Source organism: Rhinoderma darwinii, chromosome 8 (assembly GCF_050947455.1).
Source record: "Rhinoderma darwinii isolate aRhiDar2 chromosome 8, aRhiDar2.hap1, whole genome shotgun sequence".
NCBI classification, from domain to species: domain Eukaryota; kingdom Metazoa; phylum Chordata; class Amphibia; order Anura; family Rhinodermatidae; genus Rhinoderma; species Rhinoderma darwinii.
Window position 1 is genome coordinate 24,049,134 of NC_134694.1, and position 15,532 is coordinate 24,064,665.

The window sequence follows — 15,532 nt, forward strand, 5'->3', positions numbered from 1 at the left end:
AAAGGCAAAAAAATGACCATCTAATAATCCAGAACAAATATAATTGGGCACATATCAAGTGATTTTATTGTCAGATTCTAAAGATTTTAACAACATATATTATTTTTTTAAAATATATATATATATATATATATATAAAAAAAGAAAAAAGAAAAAGCGTGGGCATGATTGAAAGACACTGAACAAAGATATTGAACTTACTTGGCCATCGTGTTGATAGTCTTGTCCTTGGACTTTGCAGAGGGGACTGTTCTGATCTTCTAGGCAGTGAGTTCCGTCCATGGCAACATTCCAGTTAACACATACAGTTTGATGTGACTGAAAGACAAGACACAGCCTTAGCTTTTTGAAATCTTAAATCGCTGTATAATTCGTATGAAGTACATATGAAAGCCACATTATGTCAATGGGAATTTCTAGCAGATTTGGCTCTAATATAAAAAACCTCAAAGACCTCAGTTGTCATAAATTGAAGCATTTTCAATGTAGTATCACCTGGCATCACAGTATAGTCCTTTGGTAAACTGGTTTCTCAACATTCTCATGTATTGCACAATGAGGATATCCTAAAGATTTGTCCCAGTGTTAACACAAACTTTTAGACTCAAGTCTACCTAGAATAATCACAAAGATGCTCCTTACCAAAAGTCCTGAAATGCTGTCAATAGCAGTTTTAAAAGAAATTAACAGTTTTTTTAGCATTAAAAAAAACTTCCTTATTTATCATTTTTTTGGGCTTTGATGTATCCCGCTGGTGTTGCTGCTAATCTGTGCTGCTGGAGGAGCTCTGATAATAAGTATCAAGCCATTTTGCCACAAATAGACCACATTCATGGAGCATTGACAAAACCATGTGGACTCTACCGCGAGGTGTAATTCTCAAGGTTACCGACCAGAAGCCTGAGACATGATATTCACTGGGACAAGGAACATTTCCCCTGGACTAGACACACGTGTTCAAATTTACATTTATCTGGTACCCTCCACATTGGAACACAGGGGACAATTGAATCCAATCACAAATGGCACTACAGCGAGCACAGATTCGCTACTGCTGGGGTTTGCCATTCCAGCTTGATGGCCGAGGCTGCACCATCCGCTCACTATCAAAGAAACAAGACATACTACGAACTGCTAACATACCGATGGAGCAGTCGCCTGCTACAAGTTTGCTAGCTCATCTTCCACAGTGACCTGCGAGGCTCTGGTATAGACGTCGTCAGACATCACATCTTTACTCTTCACCGCTTGCTCCTTGAGGACTCTTGGACAGATGAGTATTATTTGCCCTTCTGGACATTTTGCCTTGCCACGGTTTCCCAATACCTTTATTTTCAGTAAGGAATGCTATCCAGGTTACACTCTAATATGATTCAGATGTGTGTTGCCTTTTTCCGATTCTGAATCACCCTAGCTAGCCAATATGTGCGGTTATATAGTCTGAAGTAAACATCAATATCTTATGAAGTATGATCCTCTCCTATATTGTTTTGGGATTTTTTTTAATTATTATTATACATTTTTTATTATCTTTCTTTTTTTGCCATAATGCTGCAATACAGTACTAATAAAACAACTACACAAAAGCAAATAGCAGTGGCATATAGCAATGTCACACAGCGTCTACATAACAATATCAAACTGTCTACATAACAATAATCACAATGCCTACATAGCAGTACTGTATCATACCTACATGACAGTATCCAATAGTACCTATGTAACTGTATCATATAGTGTCTACATGACAGTGTGATATAGTGTCTACATAGTAGTGTGGTACCTACATGACAGTATCGTATAGTGTCCACACGACACCATCACACAGTGGCTACATAACTAACACACAGTACCTATACGACAATGATACAGAGCCTACATAGCAGTATCATAAAGTGCCTACACAACAGTATCATACAGTATCTACATAACCGTATCGCACAGTGCCTATATATCAGTACTACATTGATAGTCAAGTATACCAAAAAGAAACAGCCCCACAACTCCTTAATCCCTGCGAGAGGACAATAAAAAATTCTCTACCTATGGTGGAGTATCAGAAAAATGATTTATCCAAGGATCCCATAAACTTTTAAAGATCGGCCTTAACCCTTACGGCAATGTATTTTATATTCCTGATTGAATATACGCCTTGTATTTTGTTGCCATGTTTTTGCAGCTGGAATTTGAACAGAGAGCCCACTTTGCAGCTATTTCAAGGCTAGCTATAAAGAGGATACAACCAACGGTATTGCAATACTTACTAGATGGTTCTAGTAAATGTTATATCTTCCAAAAGACCTATTCTGGGATCAAAGGGTGTTAGGATTTGAAAGATACTATTAATTCATGAGATTACCCCATTTATTTTAGGAAATGTATAGTTCACCATTATATACCTGACTATTATACTGATCCGTTATGTTACTTTTTCTGATCTGAAGGGATGTTAAGTTTGTTTACTCTTTGCATTACTGCCGCTGCAGGATCTCTCCTGCTGCCTTCTACCTCCATGCGATTCAGTATAGCCACATTGTTGGACCACCATCACTTCATTGGTCTTGAGCGACCCCCTAAGACTCCTGTCATTTTCATGGGTTTTTCTATTTTTGGAGTTTGTTCGTATTAATTATGCACTTTTTTTTCCATATATAGTCTTGCTACTTTTTTTTTTTCTATTATGAAGCGGATGACTTTGCCTTTTTTACATTTCATAATGTTTGTTTACTTTTCCTATACCAGTGTTGCAGCTCATTCTTTACTCCAATTAGGTGTAAAATTCTGAGTCATAATGTAAGGGGAATTAATGGTCCGAGAGCAGAAAGGTGTTTACGGCATAGTAGAAACATAAGCCGGATATCACTTGCATCCAAGAGTCCGACTTCACTCCCACTCCCCATTTTTTCACCCGTGTTTCCAGATTAGTTATTCTATGTTTTGCACGGAAAGCAGGCAGGAATCAATTTTAATCAGTAATTCCCTATCCCTTCAAATCTCGAAGTGTATCACGGATCCGCATGGGCACTATTTAATATTGTTGGGAGAATTGTATCAATAGAAAAAAAATTATTTAATAATCCAAAATCACTTTTTTAAGTTTTTTTATTTAAAAAAAAAAAACAACAACGAAAAACAAATTGTGGAAGCTGGATAAAGGTAATTTTTTTTTTCACACTATAGTAAACATTCATGAAAATGTCACTCATCTTTACTTCGAAGTCTTTCCTTTGCACTTCAAAGAGCAAAAATACCATTGGTACAAAAAAAAGACAAAATAAAACTTACTTTTTAAAAGCATTTCTTTAGCCACCTGTATATACTAACATACTGCTGACAACCAATAAAAATGCACAGAATAGTAATTTACCCTAAATATTAAAGGCAAAGCGGAGGCCTGAAGAATACCTGTCATGTCCCCAAAAAAGTTGCCACCATACCTGGATTTCTGCCATCCCCAGAATCGATCGGTGTTTTTTGTTTTTTTTTATCTCCCTACGTGCCTCCACCACCAAGCGTGTGTATTAGTAACATCTATGCACCAAATGATTCCCCTATTGCATTTTTTCTCTTTAAATCTGAGCTTCTCATTCCATATATAGAACAATCATACTGTGCGGTAATTTTAATTTTACAATGGATCCTTTCACTGATTCTATGTCTGCCACAACCCCCTCTAGGTCTAAAGCTCAGAAAAATGCCCTGTCCAAAGCGTTCCATACCCTTAGCCCTATCAACAGAGGTCACACGTATTTCGAGTTTGTGTGCTCTTCTGAACAGCGCTACAGTATATGTTGGCGCTATATAAGCAACAGAAATAAATAATTTAATAATCCAAAATCACTAAGTTTTTAAGTTAAAAAAAACAACCACAAAAGAACCTTCAATTGTGGAAGCTAGATAGTGGAATTTAATTTTTTCATACTATAGTAAACATTCATGAAAATGTCACTCTTATCTTTACTCCGAAAGCCTTTACTTTGAACTTTAAAGAGCAAAAATACCAATAAAAAAAACAACCTTTTTGCATCGAATTGGTACAAAAAGAGAGAAAATAAAGTGCACTTTTCAAAATAATTTCTTTAGCCACCTGTATATACTAACATACTGCTGGAAACCAATGAAAGCCTTCAATCCACAGAATAGTAATTCACCCTAAATACTAAAGGCAAAGCGGAGGCTTGAAGAGGACCGGTTATGTCCCCAAAAAAGTTTAATTTCCACCATACATGGATTTCAGCCATCCCCCGAATCCATTGCGGTTTGTTTTTTTTACCTCCCTACGTGCCTCCATTTCTCAGAAATCATCCGTGTTCGTTTTGGCGGCTAATATGTGAATACATTAATAAATTGACATCTGGGGGTCTCCACCACCAAGCATCAACTACAAGTGAACCCTAAGCTCCTCTGTCACTGGTTTAGGTTCATGCACCATTCACACTGGGTGGTGAAGACCGTCCAATTGTAAATTTATTCATGTACTAGCATATTAGCTGCCGAAACGAACACTGCTAATTGCGGAGAAACTGAGGCATAAAAAAAGAGAAATAAAAAAAACCTGCGCTGGCATCAGGGGGAAGGTAAGAATCCAGGTATGGCAGGAATTTAACTTTTTGGAGGACATGAGGGGTCCTCTTTAAGTGTGCCACATATGGCCTATTGTTAATGCCACAAATTTGGCCTCAACAAATCTGCAGCAAATTCTGCATGTAAAACAATTTTGTTGCAGATTTGGATGCAAATTTGCCACGGACTGCTGCAGATTTTACCCTTTGCAATGCATAAAGTGAAATTCACAGCAATTCCGCAGAAAATCCACAACAATGTCTGCTTGTAAAACATGAGAATTTTGCAGCAGATTTGCTGAAGGCAAATCTGTGGCTTAAAAATATGCCACGTATGAATCCACCCTAATTGAATCACACTTTTTACTGTGAAAAACAAACAAAATAACTCCACTAAGCCTCTGTTCATACAACCACTACAACAGTGCAGTGTTTCAATAGTAATAAAAATTCATCCACCATAGACTATTATTTTTTTTTGCTATACTTTTACTTATACTTTTTTTTTTTTCCTTTTGGCCAATCATAGTAACGAAAAGTAAGACAACACTTGTAATGCAACCGTAAGGTAGGCCTACGTGGTGTACGGCCCCTGGGAGGGTTGTTGCGGAAGAGATGGTATGGTGACCAGAAGTGATGGCAAAATAGATCTTTACTCTAGCCGATGTTGCGTCACACCCGACCACAGAAACAGGAATAATACTTCTCAGACTTGAGAAGTATTCAAGTTCAAGTTGCGGTTCAGGCAGGCTGATGATGGCAGGTTGACTCACCTTTGTCGGACAGAGTCAAGGGCATTCCTCTCTAAAACGGGCTAGTTAATTGCTGCTGTGCCCCACTTGCATTGTCTCAGGTGGAGCGTCTCCTGCTGGTCACCCATCGACCAGAGCGATTCACCGAGCACACGTGGGTAAACTCCTGCCCATCACCTACTCTGGATACAGCGGCACTTATGACTAAAGTGGCTTCTGCACCACACAGACTCTGGCTCTTAGCTCTTGCCGCCCTCGCCAATAGCAGCTTCTTTCTATCTGGTCACACAGCAGCTTGTTCAGAAGGGCTTTGCCCTCGCACTGATGGAAGTGAAGGCCTGCAGTCATTCAAGTTCCTTCCTACTCTACCCCATATTGAAATAAATGGAGCCCGCAGCCTGTAAGTAGATGGTGCTAATAACCCGCAAAGAGAATTTAGAATTTTTTATTCTAAATTAGAAACTTGAATTTACATACGGACGCACCTGCTGGGTGAGGCACAGTTTTTTTTTTTATATATGCAATTTCCGTGGCTTGCAACATCTTCAGCACAGCAAGAAGCTGTGACAATAACTTGTACTTATCTCTCTGGCACATTCTTAAACAGCTTCATCTTTGGCTTATTTCCAAGCGCCACAACCACTGGCAGCACTGGTATTCCCTTTACCATGATGCCCTCACACTGCTACCTTGGGTGACAGGATCAGGTTTTGTTGTTTAGACGCGGCAGGTTCCTGATCCTGTAATTGTTTCCTAACTGGTGAATCCCGGTTACACACATTTTTAGCATTTATTGGCAACAGTGTGAACAGACCCACACTGTGTACAAGCTGTTGCTTGTGACCACATTGCACTGTATAATAAGTCTGTGTACCTTGATCAAGGATCTCCCTTTATACGATACCCAGTAGAATTCAGCTGACACATTAGGGACATTATGTCCTGCTCAGAGAAGCCAGACATACTATTCTTGGCTGTTTGGTTTTAAAATACCTGCCCTTAGCCAAGGCACAATCTCCATGTAGAAAAACTAGTGCAAAGAATGAACCAACTTCCATAACGAATCAGATCAATCGGTCACTGTGACACATCAGAAGCTGATTTAGTGCAGATTTCCTCTTTAAAGCATAGGCTTACCTTCACCTAATATATCGGAATTGCATATATAACCATGTTCTCAAAACTCACCATGGATGCTAAGGAGCTCAATTTGTGCAATTTCCTATGATATATACACTTGAAACAATTTTGTTTTATTGCTTCAATGCATCTTATGTATTACGATATAAAAAAAATGATTATTTTTTTAAATTATTTTTACAATTTCGGTAGTACAAGTAAATAGAAGCACAACATAAAACACAACCAAAACTAGTTGGCAACAACAAGGCACTATGGCATATAATACAGTAACATTTCAGAGAAAGTAGTCAAAAGAAGGAGTTTCACAACATGGTATAGACTTTGCGGTTAATTAGGAAGATAAAGGTGACCACAGTCATTGCCTAACAACAACTAAGAGAACACACATTCATACACCATTCAACCAAGCGCTCCATTCATCCCGCATTGCTCCCATCCCAGCCAGTAAGACCAACATAAATTAGATTGCAGTGTCCAAGGTCTCCAACCACCTAGACCAAATCTGTCAGGACATCTCCTGTGGAGGTACAATTTTGTTACATAGGTACATATTTATTTACTAACTGTATCCAGTGTTCCAGACTCGGACACGTCGTGGCTTTCCATGCCATAATCAGAACCTTCCTAGCACACAACAAAGCAAAAATCTATTTTATCATAATAGCCTTGTACAATCCCATTCATAATTCATCATGAATGAACTCCACCACTTCAGACCAAAATGGCAAAATAACCATATACAATAGAGGTATGTGCCGATGTCAGATTGACACCTAAAGCATCAATCCGATACGGAGGCCCCAATTCTTTGGAGTCTAACCGGTGTATATTATATCCGACATATGAATCGTGACTGTATTAGGAAATCCCTTGCACTGATAACGGAGTCAAGGAATGAGAGTTCCACTTCACTCCACTCCTCTTCCGCCAAGTCAGGAATATCTCTCCTCCACCCTGCAAATGGCCTTTTTACAGCAGATAGCAACAAGGCATAAGTTTGAGTAAGAGTCTTGGGAAGGTCTGGGGTGCCAAGCAGGTCCTCCACTTTAGAGAAGCCCAGAGTAGGTGAAACAGAGCCAAACTGGGCCACGCAGGCATGTCTTAATGGGAGATAGTGAAAGAAAGCCTTTCTCGAGACCCCAAACCGCTCCTCAAGCTCAGAAAAGGATACAAAACCACTAACTGCAGAGTACAATTCACCCATAAACTGAACCCCCACCCCAGCCAACATCATGGCTCCCGGCAGGGACACAAGGGATTTTTTTTTTTTTTTAAAGACTTAACTCGGAAAACCCCTTTAAGAAATTAAAAAAAATAATTTAAGAACTTAATTTAAATAATTCCTTCTCTTTGGGTCTATGTTGAACAATGTTTCAACATGGATACAGAGCTGAAAAAAAAACCTGTGTGTTGCATGGTCAAAAAGTCCTGCGTTATCCCACTTTTACAGCATTAAGATGAGTATTTTGCATCAGCATTTGTAAGCCAAAATCAGATGAGGTGCAAATCTTTCCATCAAACTCAATTTCTCTGTGTAGGTTCCACTCCGGGCTTTGGCTTACAAATACGGAGCAAAATATTGCCGTGTGACAGTGGCCTTAGGGTATTACACGGCCTGACATGGGCCATGTAAACAAGAGCCAATCAACGAGACAGCTGGTTGATCGGCGTACGTTTGCTCCTTTCACAAGGAGCTAGTACGGGAACGAGCACTCGTTACTACGATTGCTCGTCTCCATACATTTTTATAATGGCGGTAGCGGATCTCCATGCGTACACAAGGAGATGCGCTGCCGACAACAATAATAGTATCGTTATTTAAAACTTTTAAACAACTCATTGGCTGATCATTGCCGTTTACACAGGGAAATTATCGGGAACAAGTGTGAATGCTCATTTGCCCGATAATTGGCCATATGAAAGGGTCTTTACTCCCTTTCATCCACCCCTCTGCTTGCTAGCTTACGGATGGTAGGAGAGGGGGCAAATCAAAGGGAGTAAAACACGACTGGACAATCAGACTACACACAGTTTCTTTGAAGGGCTGTTACTATGGAGATACATAGATCTGCACTGCAGCTGTTGTCACAAAAGAGTGGCATTTCTTTTTTTTTATTTTACACAAGAAATATGCTTTCTTCTAACCTTTTGTAAAACGGACTGCTACAAGGTCATTGATCTTTAGATTGACATCTATATTGTAAATATCTTGTTAATCTACTGATTTGTTTAAAAGCTATTTTGCAGCAGAGAAAAGTTGCATGTTCCTTTGTAGCATGGCTTCTGCTTTCTATAGATGTGAAAGAACAACCACTAATAGCGTTGAAAGAAAAAAAAAAAAACATATACTGAATATCATCTAAAGCTTGTTCGGTTTTAACTGGTCTGGCAGAGGATGCACTTCTAACTACAACATCCACAGAGCACCTTGTGGCTAGATGTTTCTAAACCGTTCCAGACAGACATGTGATACAGCATTACTTAAATATAAACAACATTACACGCTGAATGTAATATCTCTTCCTTTATGAGCTGGAGCTAGAACACAGACACAACAGGAGGGACTCTGCTCTATGCTCAACTCTAGGAGACGACAGCATACTGCCAGGAGCCAATACTTCTGACAAAACCATTACCACGCTTTAGATTGCAGAGAGATTGCAAAAGAAAACTAATCAAAACAAATTCCTGGCCATATACATTCGACTAAGACTGTGTTCACATCACCGTCTGTGTTCCGTTGAGGGGTTCCGTCGGAGGTTTCCGTCGAGCTAACCCCTCAGCGGAAAGCAAACGGAAACCTCAGCTTCCGTTTCCCTCACCACTGAACTCAATGGTGACGGAAACCTAGCTAATGGTTTCCGTCTGTCACCGTTGTGACATGGTTCTTTTGTTCTTGATGGAACCAATAGCCCAGTCGGCTGCGCTATTGATTCCGTCAAAACGACAGGGTTCTGTCATTTTGACGGAATCAATAGCACAGTCGACTGGGCTATTGGTTCCGTCAAGATCAACGGAACCATGTCACAACGGTGACAGACGGAACCCATTAGCTAGGTTTCCATCACCATTGACATCAATGGTGAGGGAAACTGAAGGTTAGGTTTCCATTTGCCTTTCCGTTGAGGGGTTAATCCGAAGGAAACCTCAGACGGAACCTTCAACGGAAGGGCAACGGTGATATGAACAGGCCCTAAAACGTCTTCTGGAATTGCCGATTTCAGCCGACAGTCAAACGTGTAAAAATGAAGTTGGACGGCCCCCCCATCTCTACCGTTGGGGAAAAGAAGGATGAATGTTTTTTTTCTACACTATACAGGTCTCCTACTCCAGTTAGATCACGAAAAGGATGCCCCCTTTCACAATTAGGGTGGATAGCACACGGCCCCATTTATTTATATGGCCCTATGCACACGACCGTGATGTTTACGGGTCTGTGTGGGGACTGCCAGTCCGGGCTGCAAATACTCAGTACAATTAATTTTAGATCAGTATTTGCGGCACAAACTCGCCTATCGAGCATGAGCGTCCCTCCAATTTTTTTTTACGTTTATTTAATCGTCCATACATAATAGGTTTTAAAAAAAACTTAAATGAATATTGTAATAAAACCAAAATCTTCTCTAAGAAAGAGAAAAAGACATATGGTGGGTAACCTGGATGTACAGACTTTGTCAAGGCCTCAAAAATGGTATACAGAGAAAAAGTAGATTAAAAAAAATCCAAAAGGGAAAGCAAATGGGGGGATAGGACCTAATAGTAATGGTAAATAGTCACAAATAAGACACATAACTGTGAAGCAATATTAACTATGTGTAGTAAACAACCCCCCGGAGTACATAAATACTTACAAAATTACCACAGGAATGACCAAACCACAGAGCATTAAGTCCAGGACACACCACCACAGACCTGACGCGCGTTTCACCACAGCTTCCTACAAGAAGGGGAGAGGGCGAACATAGTGTTTCACAATGTAATACTGCTGCCCTGCAGTAAAAACCCTGCTGATGGTTACTAATGGGTACATGAGTTGCCTCATGCAAAAGTAAGGACTTATTCAAAAACAGCCATTTCTTCACGGATTTGTGCAGCCAATTTCACAGATCCCTCATTGACTTGAGTCTACTGAGCGATCCGGGAAAACCGGCAAAAATAGGACATGTCCTATTTTTTCACGGGCTGTTCACACGGGCCAGTAAAAAAGAACAGCAGTGTGAATAACCTCATAGACGTACATTGATTTTAATGCAGCAGTGTGACTAACGTAAAAAAAAACGACCGTCACACGGCCGATTATGCCGTTCGTGTGAATAATGAATCAATGAACTGTAATCCTTGACGGTCAATAAAAATATGATATGTACACGCCAATAGCACAAATTATTAATTTATACATAACTATAGGTTACATGGAACACGTTGATATTTTTGACATGATTGAGGAGTGGACAAGAAATGGACTTGTGTAGGTGGAATAGTTATAGAAGATGACTCACTAGATATTCTCATCGTCAATAAACCAATTACCTCAACTAGATTATTGTAAGCACTTGAGAGAATAAAACTACTGCTTTGTATAAAGGGCATTTTGCCTGTCCCTTGTAGAGTGTCTGAGCAGTAAAGAGATGGCCTTTGTCTACAAAGAATACAATGATGTCTCTCTTATCGGAGAGTGGATTCCACTCCTTCAGTAATCACTCGTCAGAAGTTCTGCTCTAGAAGAGAAGATTGTTCTAAAATGAAGTGGTGTCATTCCTAATGAAGTGATGTCAAAATCTCCATATAGTCTGACATTTAACCTTGACACTAATCCTCATATAGAACACTACAAGACATGAATGGCAAGACTGCAATAGAGATCATTAAATAAAAAAGTGCATTTTCACCCACACAGTATATACACACACTGAAGCAATTAGCACTAATGTATAAATACAGCATTAAAAGTAAATCACTTCACAAGTCTTTCTACGTGGTCCCAAATTTCAGGACCATGACACATTGCAACTAAGTAGGACATTCAAACTTCTCCCAGTATGGTCTTCTGACTGGGCTAGGAGAGATTCAATCTCTTTAACAAGGAATGGAAGTAAAAACTTTTCTGCTAATAGAGCTGTCTGGTCTACTTCTATGTTGGGCTTCGTTGGGCTTCCCTCCGATATTTTGGTCACAAGAACCAGGGAGAGGTTAAATGCAAATGCTTTGTTTTAAAATGAATGGGTGCCCATCTATGAATTTCAACGAGTGCCCTGGGTTCCGCTCCAGAGCCATCCACAACACTATAATGCAAAAACAGAAAGCCGAAAGAAAACCACATAATTTTTAACGTTTTAGTTCCATATATGGTAATAGTGATTGAACCGAACTTGGTTATTAAACGGTTTTCTGGGAAAACACATGCATTGGCTATCCTTCGGGTAGGCCATCGAGTTAGAATAAGTGGAGGTCACATCCTCAGGACCCTCACCAATCAGCAGAATGAAAAGGCAACGGCACATCTGCATATGTACAGCTGTTTATGTATAAATGTTAAAGGGGTCTCCTTTGTTCTGCTGATCAGCAAGTGATCGGGGACTTAGACCCTCAGCGATCACACAGTGATGGCCTATCATAAGGTCAGGACATCCTTGCGTTTTCCCCAGAAACCACTTTAGACAGATAACTTTGTTGATTATAACCAATAAATGCCTTGAATACAAAGGTTCAGATTACTTCACTATACCACACTGCATGGTAATGATGTTTAATTTTTGGACTTTTACACCCCCCAACTACATTGGTTTCCAAGGTCTAAAGAATAACAGGAACTGCACATTTTTACTTCATGTTGATAATGATTGTAACTTGGCTTGTTGAAAAATTCTGCTTTGTTTTCTTGCCCTTTAGAATCTGCCTTTTTTCAAAATGTTGGAGAAAAAAAAACCTACAGATGAATTTAAATGATGAAACGATAGATGCTGCATGGAAATACTCGAACACTCATATCTAGATTACATTAGCTGGAATATATCTGGGCAATTATTATAACTACACATTACTATGAATCAGCTACAGACTTATCTATGAATGTGTTTCCCCTTGCAAGTAACAATTCGCGTACACTCATAAAAGATAAAAGGCACATAAATAAAGTTGAGGTGGGACCGGAGATTTGCCTTAACATATCAAACATATGAAAGTACCATGCAAGAAAAGTGTTACTAGGATACAAACCGACTAATGTGAGGAGGCAATGTGGACTGAAGAAGTCAAACTATATCTTACGAAGAGAGCCGTAGATGGTATATTGTAGATTCCTAGTAGAGGTAGGTTAGCCACACTAATACTTTAGAGAACTGCGTAAACAGAAAATTCCGAACTGAGATCTAATAATTATATATATATATATATATATATATATATATATATATAAATAAAAGTCATAATAGCTCCCTTTACAAGCACAAGGAAATTAAGAGGAATTCTGCCTGGCAGAAAACATTGGGTAGGATTTGTTAATAGTGTTGTAGGATACATTAATTTATGATGTGCTGAAATTTGCATAAGTTGGGTGAAATGTATCAAAATGCTGAACGTGGCATACATTGGACACCTTTCTCGTACCTTGCAGGAGGTGAAGGTTTACACCAATATTTTGCACCAAAGTGTCAAGTCTTTAGTAAATTTGGCTCATTTTACAACTCCTCTTAGCCATGTCCTTTGTCCTAGACACTTTTCATAACTAATCGTTGTACATTGAAGGTATTTTCCAAAGGGAAAATATTGTACATTAGCTGCATTTTGCTATGAAAGGTATATATGGAAAAAAACTTTCACATATGTCCATCGTACTTGTAGCTTTCCATATAACTGCCACCCTTTATTGTACATGTCCTATACCTCATTTCATTCCAGAGAATACGGTCTGATAAATCCGGCTTCATTTTTCCGGACACAAATCTGGCAGCAAACTACATTTTTTACACATTTGCCCATCAGTGTTAAATAGCACAAAGACTAATGCAGGAAAAGAAGAGATGGGAGGACCACATGGATATTATCTGCTGTCATACTGTATATGTAATGCTAGCAAATAAATCAGATATGCTCTTTTTCATGCAACATTCCCAGATTTCAACCCAAAACATAGTATAAGTGTAAGAAGTTCTTGTCCTCCGAAATCTAAACATCTAGCATACATTGGGTGTGTGTGATCCAGATGTTCATGAATTAATGTGCAGAGTAGCTGTGCAAGGAGGAATTTTCAACCAAAACAGGCCTTGCGGTATTCTATTAAGAGATTACAGTGGGGTTTTAGCTCCATTTTGCATGCTTGTAACAAACCACAAAATGTATACAAAAACCCATGAACTGTCTGATTATATAACCGGCAAAATAAATGGTTTTCCACCTGTTTTTTCTGGAAAAGACATTGACGCACACATGTAGCATAGGTCAATAAATTCTAGGCTTACTAACTAGTTAAAATAAATGCCATGTTCCTCAGCAACACTTTATCACAATTTCATTGAGTAGAAATCACGTTCGAATTTTCTTAGATTCACTTTTAGGGGGTTGTTAATAAAATAAAAAATTTTTTTATACTCCGTAGTTTCCTATTGCCTCTTTCTGCACATGCAAATCCTCACTTCTAGAACTCCCTAGTGTAAACTTTTCACCCGTTGTACCAACACTTCTTCTTGACACCTGCAAAATGTATTCACACGACAGACTGAATAGTGTACAAAAAAAATTAATGTGACTTCACCCATTCTACAGAAAATAAGTCCCTGGCATGGAGTGGCATTTGAAAACGGACCTGTTGAGTCATAGACGCGGTTTTATTATAGTTTATTATTAGTTTTTTATTATAGTTTACATACTCATATAACCTATACTAATTAACCAGTAGTGAGTTACGTGTCCGGCTTTCACATGGTCCTAGGCAGTGATTGACAGACTACTCTGGAATAGAATGGTTACCGTAGCCATGTGCACGGCCGTGATTATCGGGTCGGACGGCTGCGGACTGTCAGCCGCGGGCCGCCCGCAAATCGTAGGACATGCACATGGCCGCCGTCATTGTTTTCAATGAGCCCGGACCGCAGAAGACGGCCGTAATAGGACATGCCCGTTCTTTCTGCGGTGCGGGTTCCCGGGCCATGCACGGACCGTAAAAACTACAGTGGATTTTCGGGGGAATTGCGGCCGCAAAAACACGTTCGTGGCCATAGTCAGACTGACAAATCTTGGGCCCACCAAGGGAAAATCACACCCAGAGACCACCCTACATCTATATTGAAAACGTGCATGTCTACTTCTAATCATTGTAGATTACTAGACTTATCAATAAGGTCTAAGCTATTTTGGAATTAACTCATAAAAACTAGACACTAGAGGCAAATGATCGGCTCCAAAATAAACTCCAAATGGGGTTGTTTTCTGCTGGACCTTTGAGTCCCATTACGGTTTCTTAGCCTGGACCCACGAGAGGATCTTCTGGTACTCGGATAGGTCACTCCGACCCTGGATACACAGGAGGCTATCAATCAATCAATCAATCACTGGTGTCACCTTATTTGCATATCTTGCAGACTGCATACTTTTGCCCCAAAGAATCTTAATACTTCTCTTTTTTGGGAAAAATTGCATACATAGACTAAATTAAAGAATTAGCCTAGGGCTACAAGGCAACATTGGCCGTGTTGCAATCCAGCATCACTTTAATTACGCTCAAGGGCACACATCAATCTTTGGCCGCACGATCTGTGTCACAGCCAAAGTCGTTGTGTAGCTCTAGTCTTAAACTGGACCTTGTTTTTATATTAATAATAGCATGTGCACTATTATATAAAAATATGTCAGTGTTATTTCTATAATATGAATACGAGAATAAAAGAAAAAAAGGAGACCGTGGTGCACCTCAGAGGTGATGTCGTTCAAAGTGCAATCTGTACCTTGATCGCTTTTGTCTAGTACCACAAGACCCAGCAGTCGGCTAATTTCCTGGTAGTGGGCATGACATTAGAGGAATCAGCGGTTGTGGATTTGTACGGTAGCAGTGTGTGCCGGCAGCCTCCTACTGTGATCCCT

The 15,532-nt window shown here is 39.6% G+C and overlaps 1 protein-coding gene across 2 annotated transcripts in view; it reads right to left on the reverse strand.

The window, feature by feature from the left end:
- Nucleotides 1-15,532, reverse strand: part of NEK6 (NIMA related kinase 6) — a 184,523-nt gene that overhangs the window by 94,215 nt on the left and 74,776 nt on the right. For both annotated transcript variants that reach the window (XM_075834220.1, XM_075834221.1), the window contains exon 3: nt 202-318. In XM_075834220.1, the coding sequence (XP_075690335.1) occupies nt 202-282 (81 nt within the window). In that variant the 5' untranslated portion in view covers nt 283-318. The remainder of the gene's footprint in view (nt 1-201; nt 319-15,532) is intronic.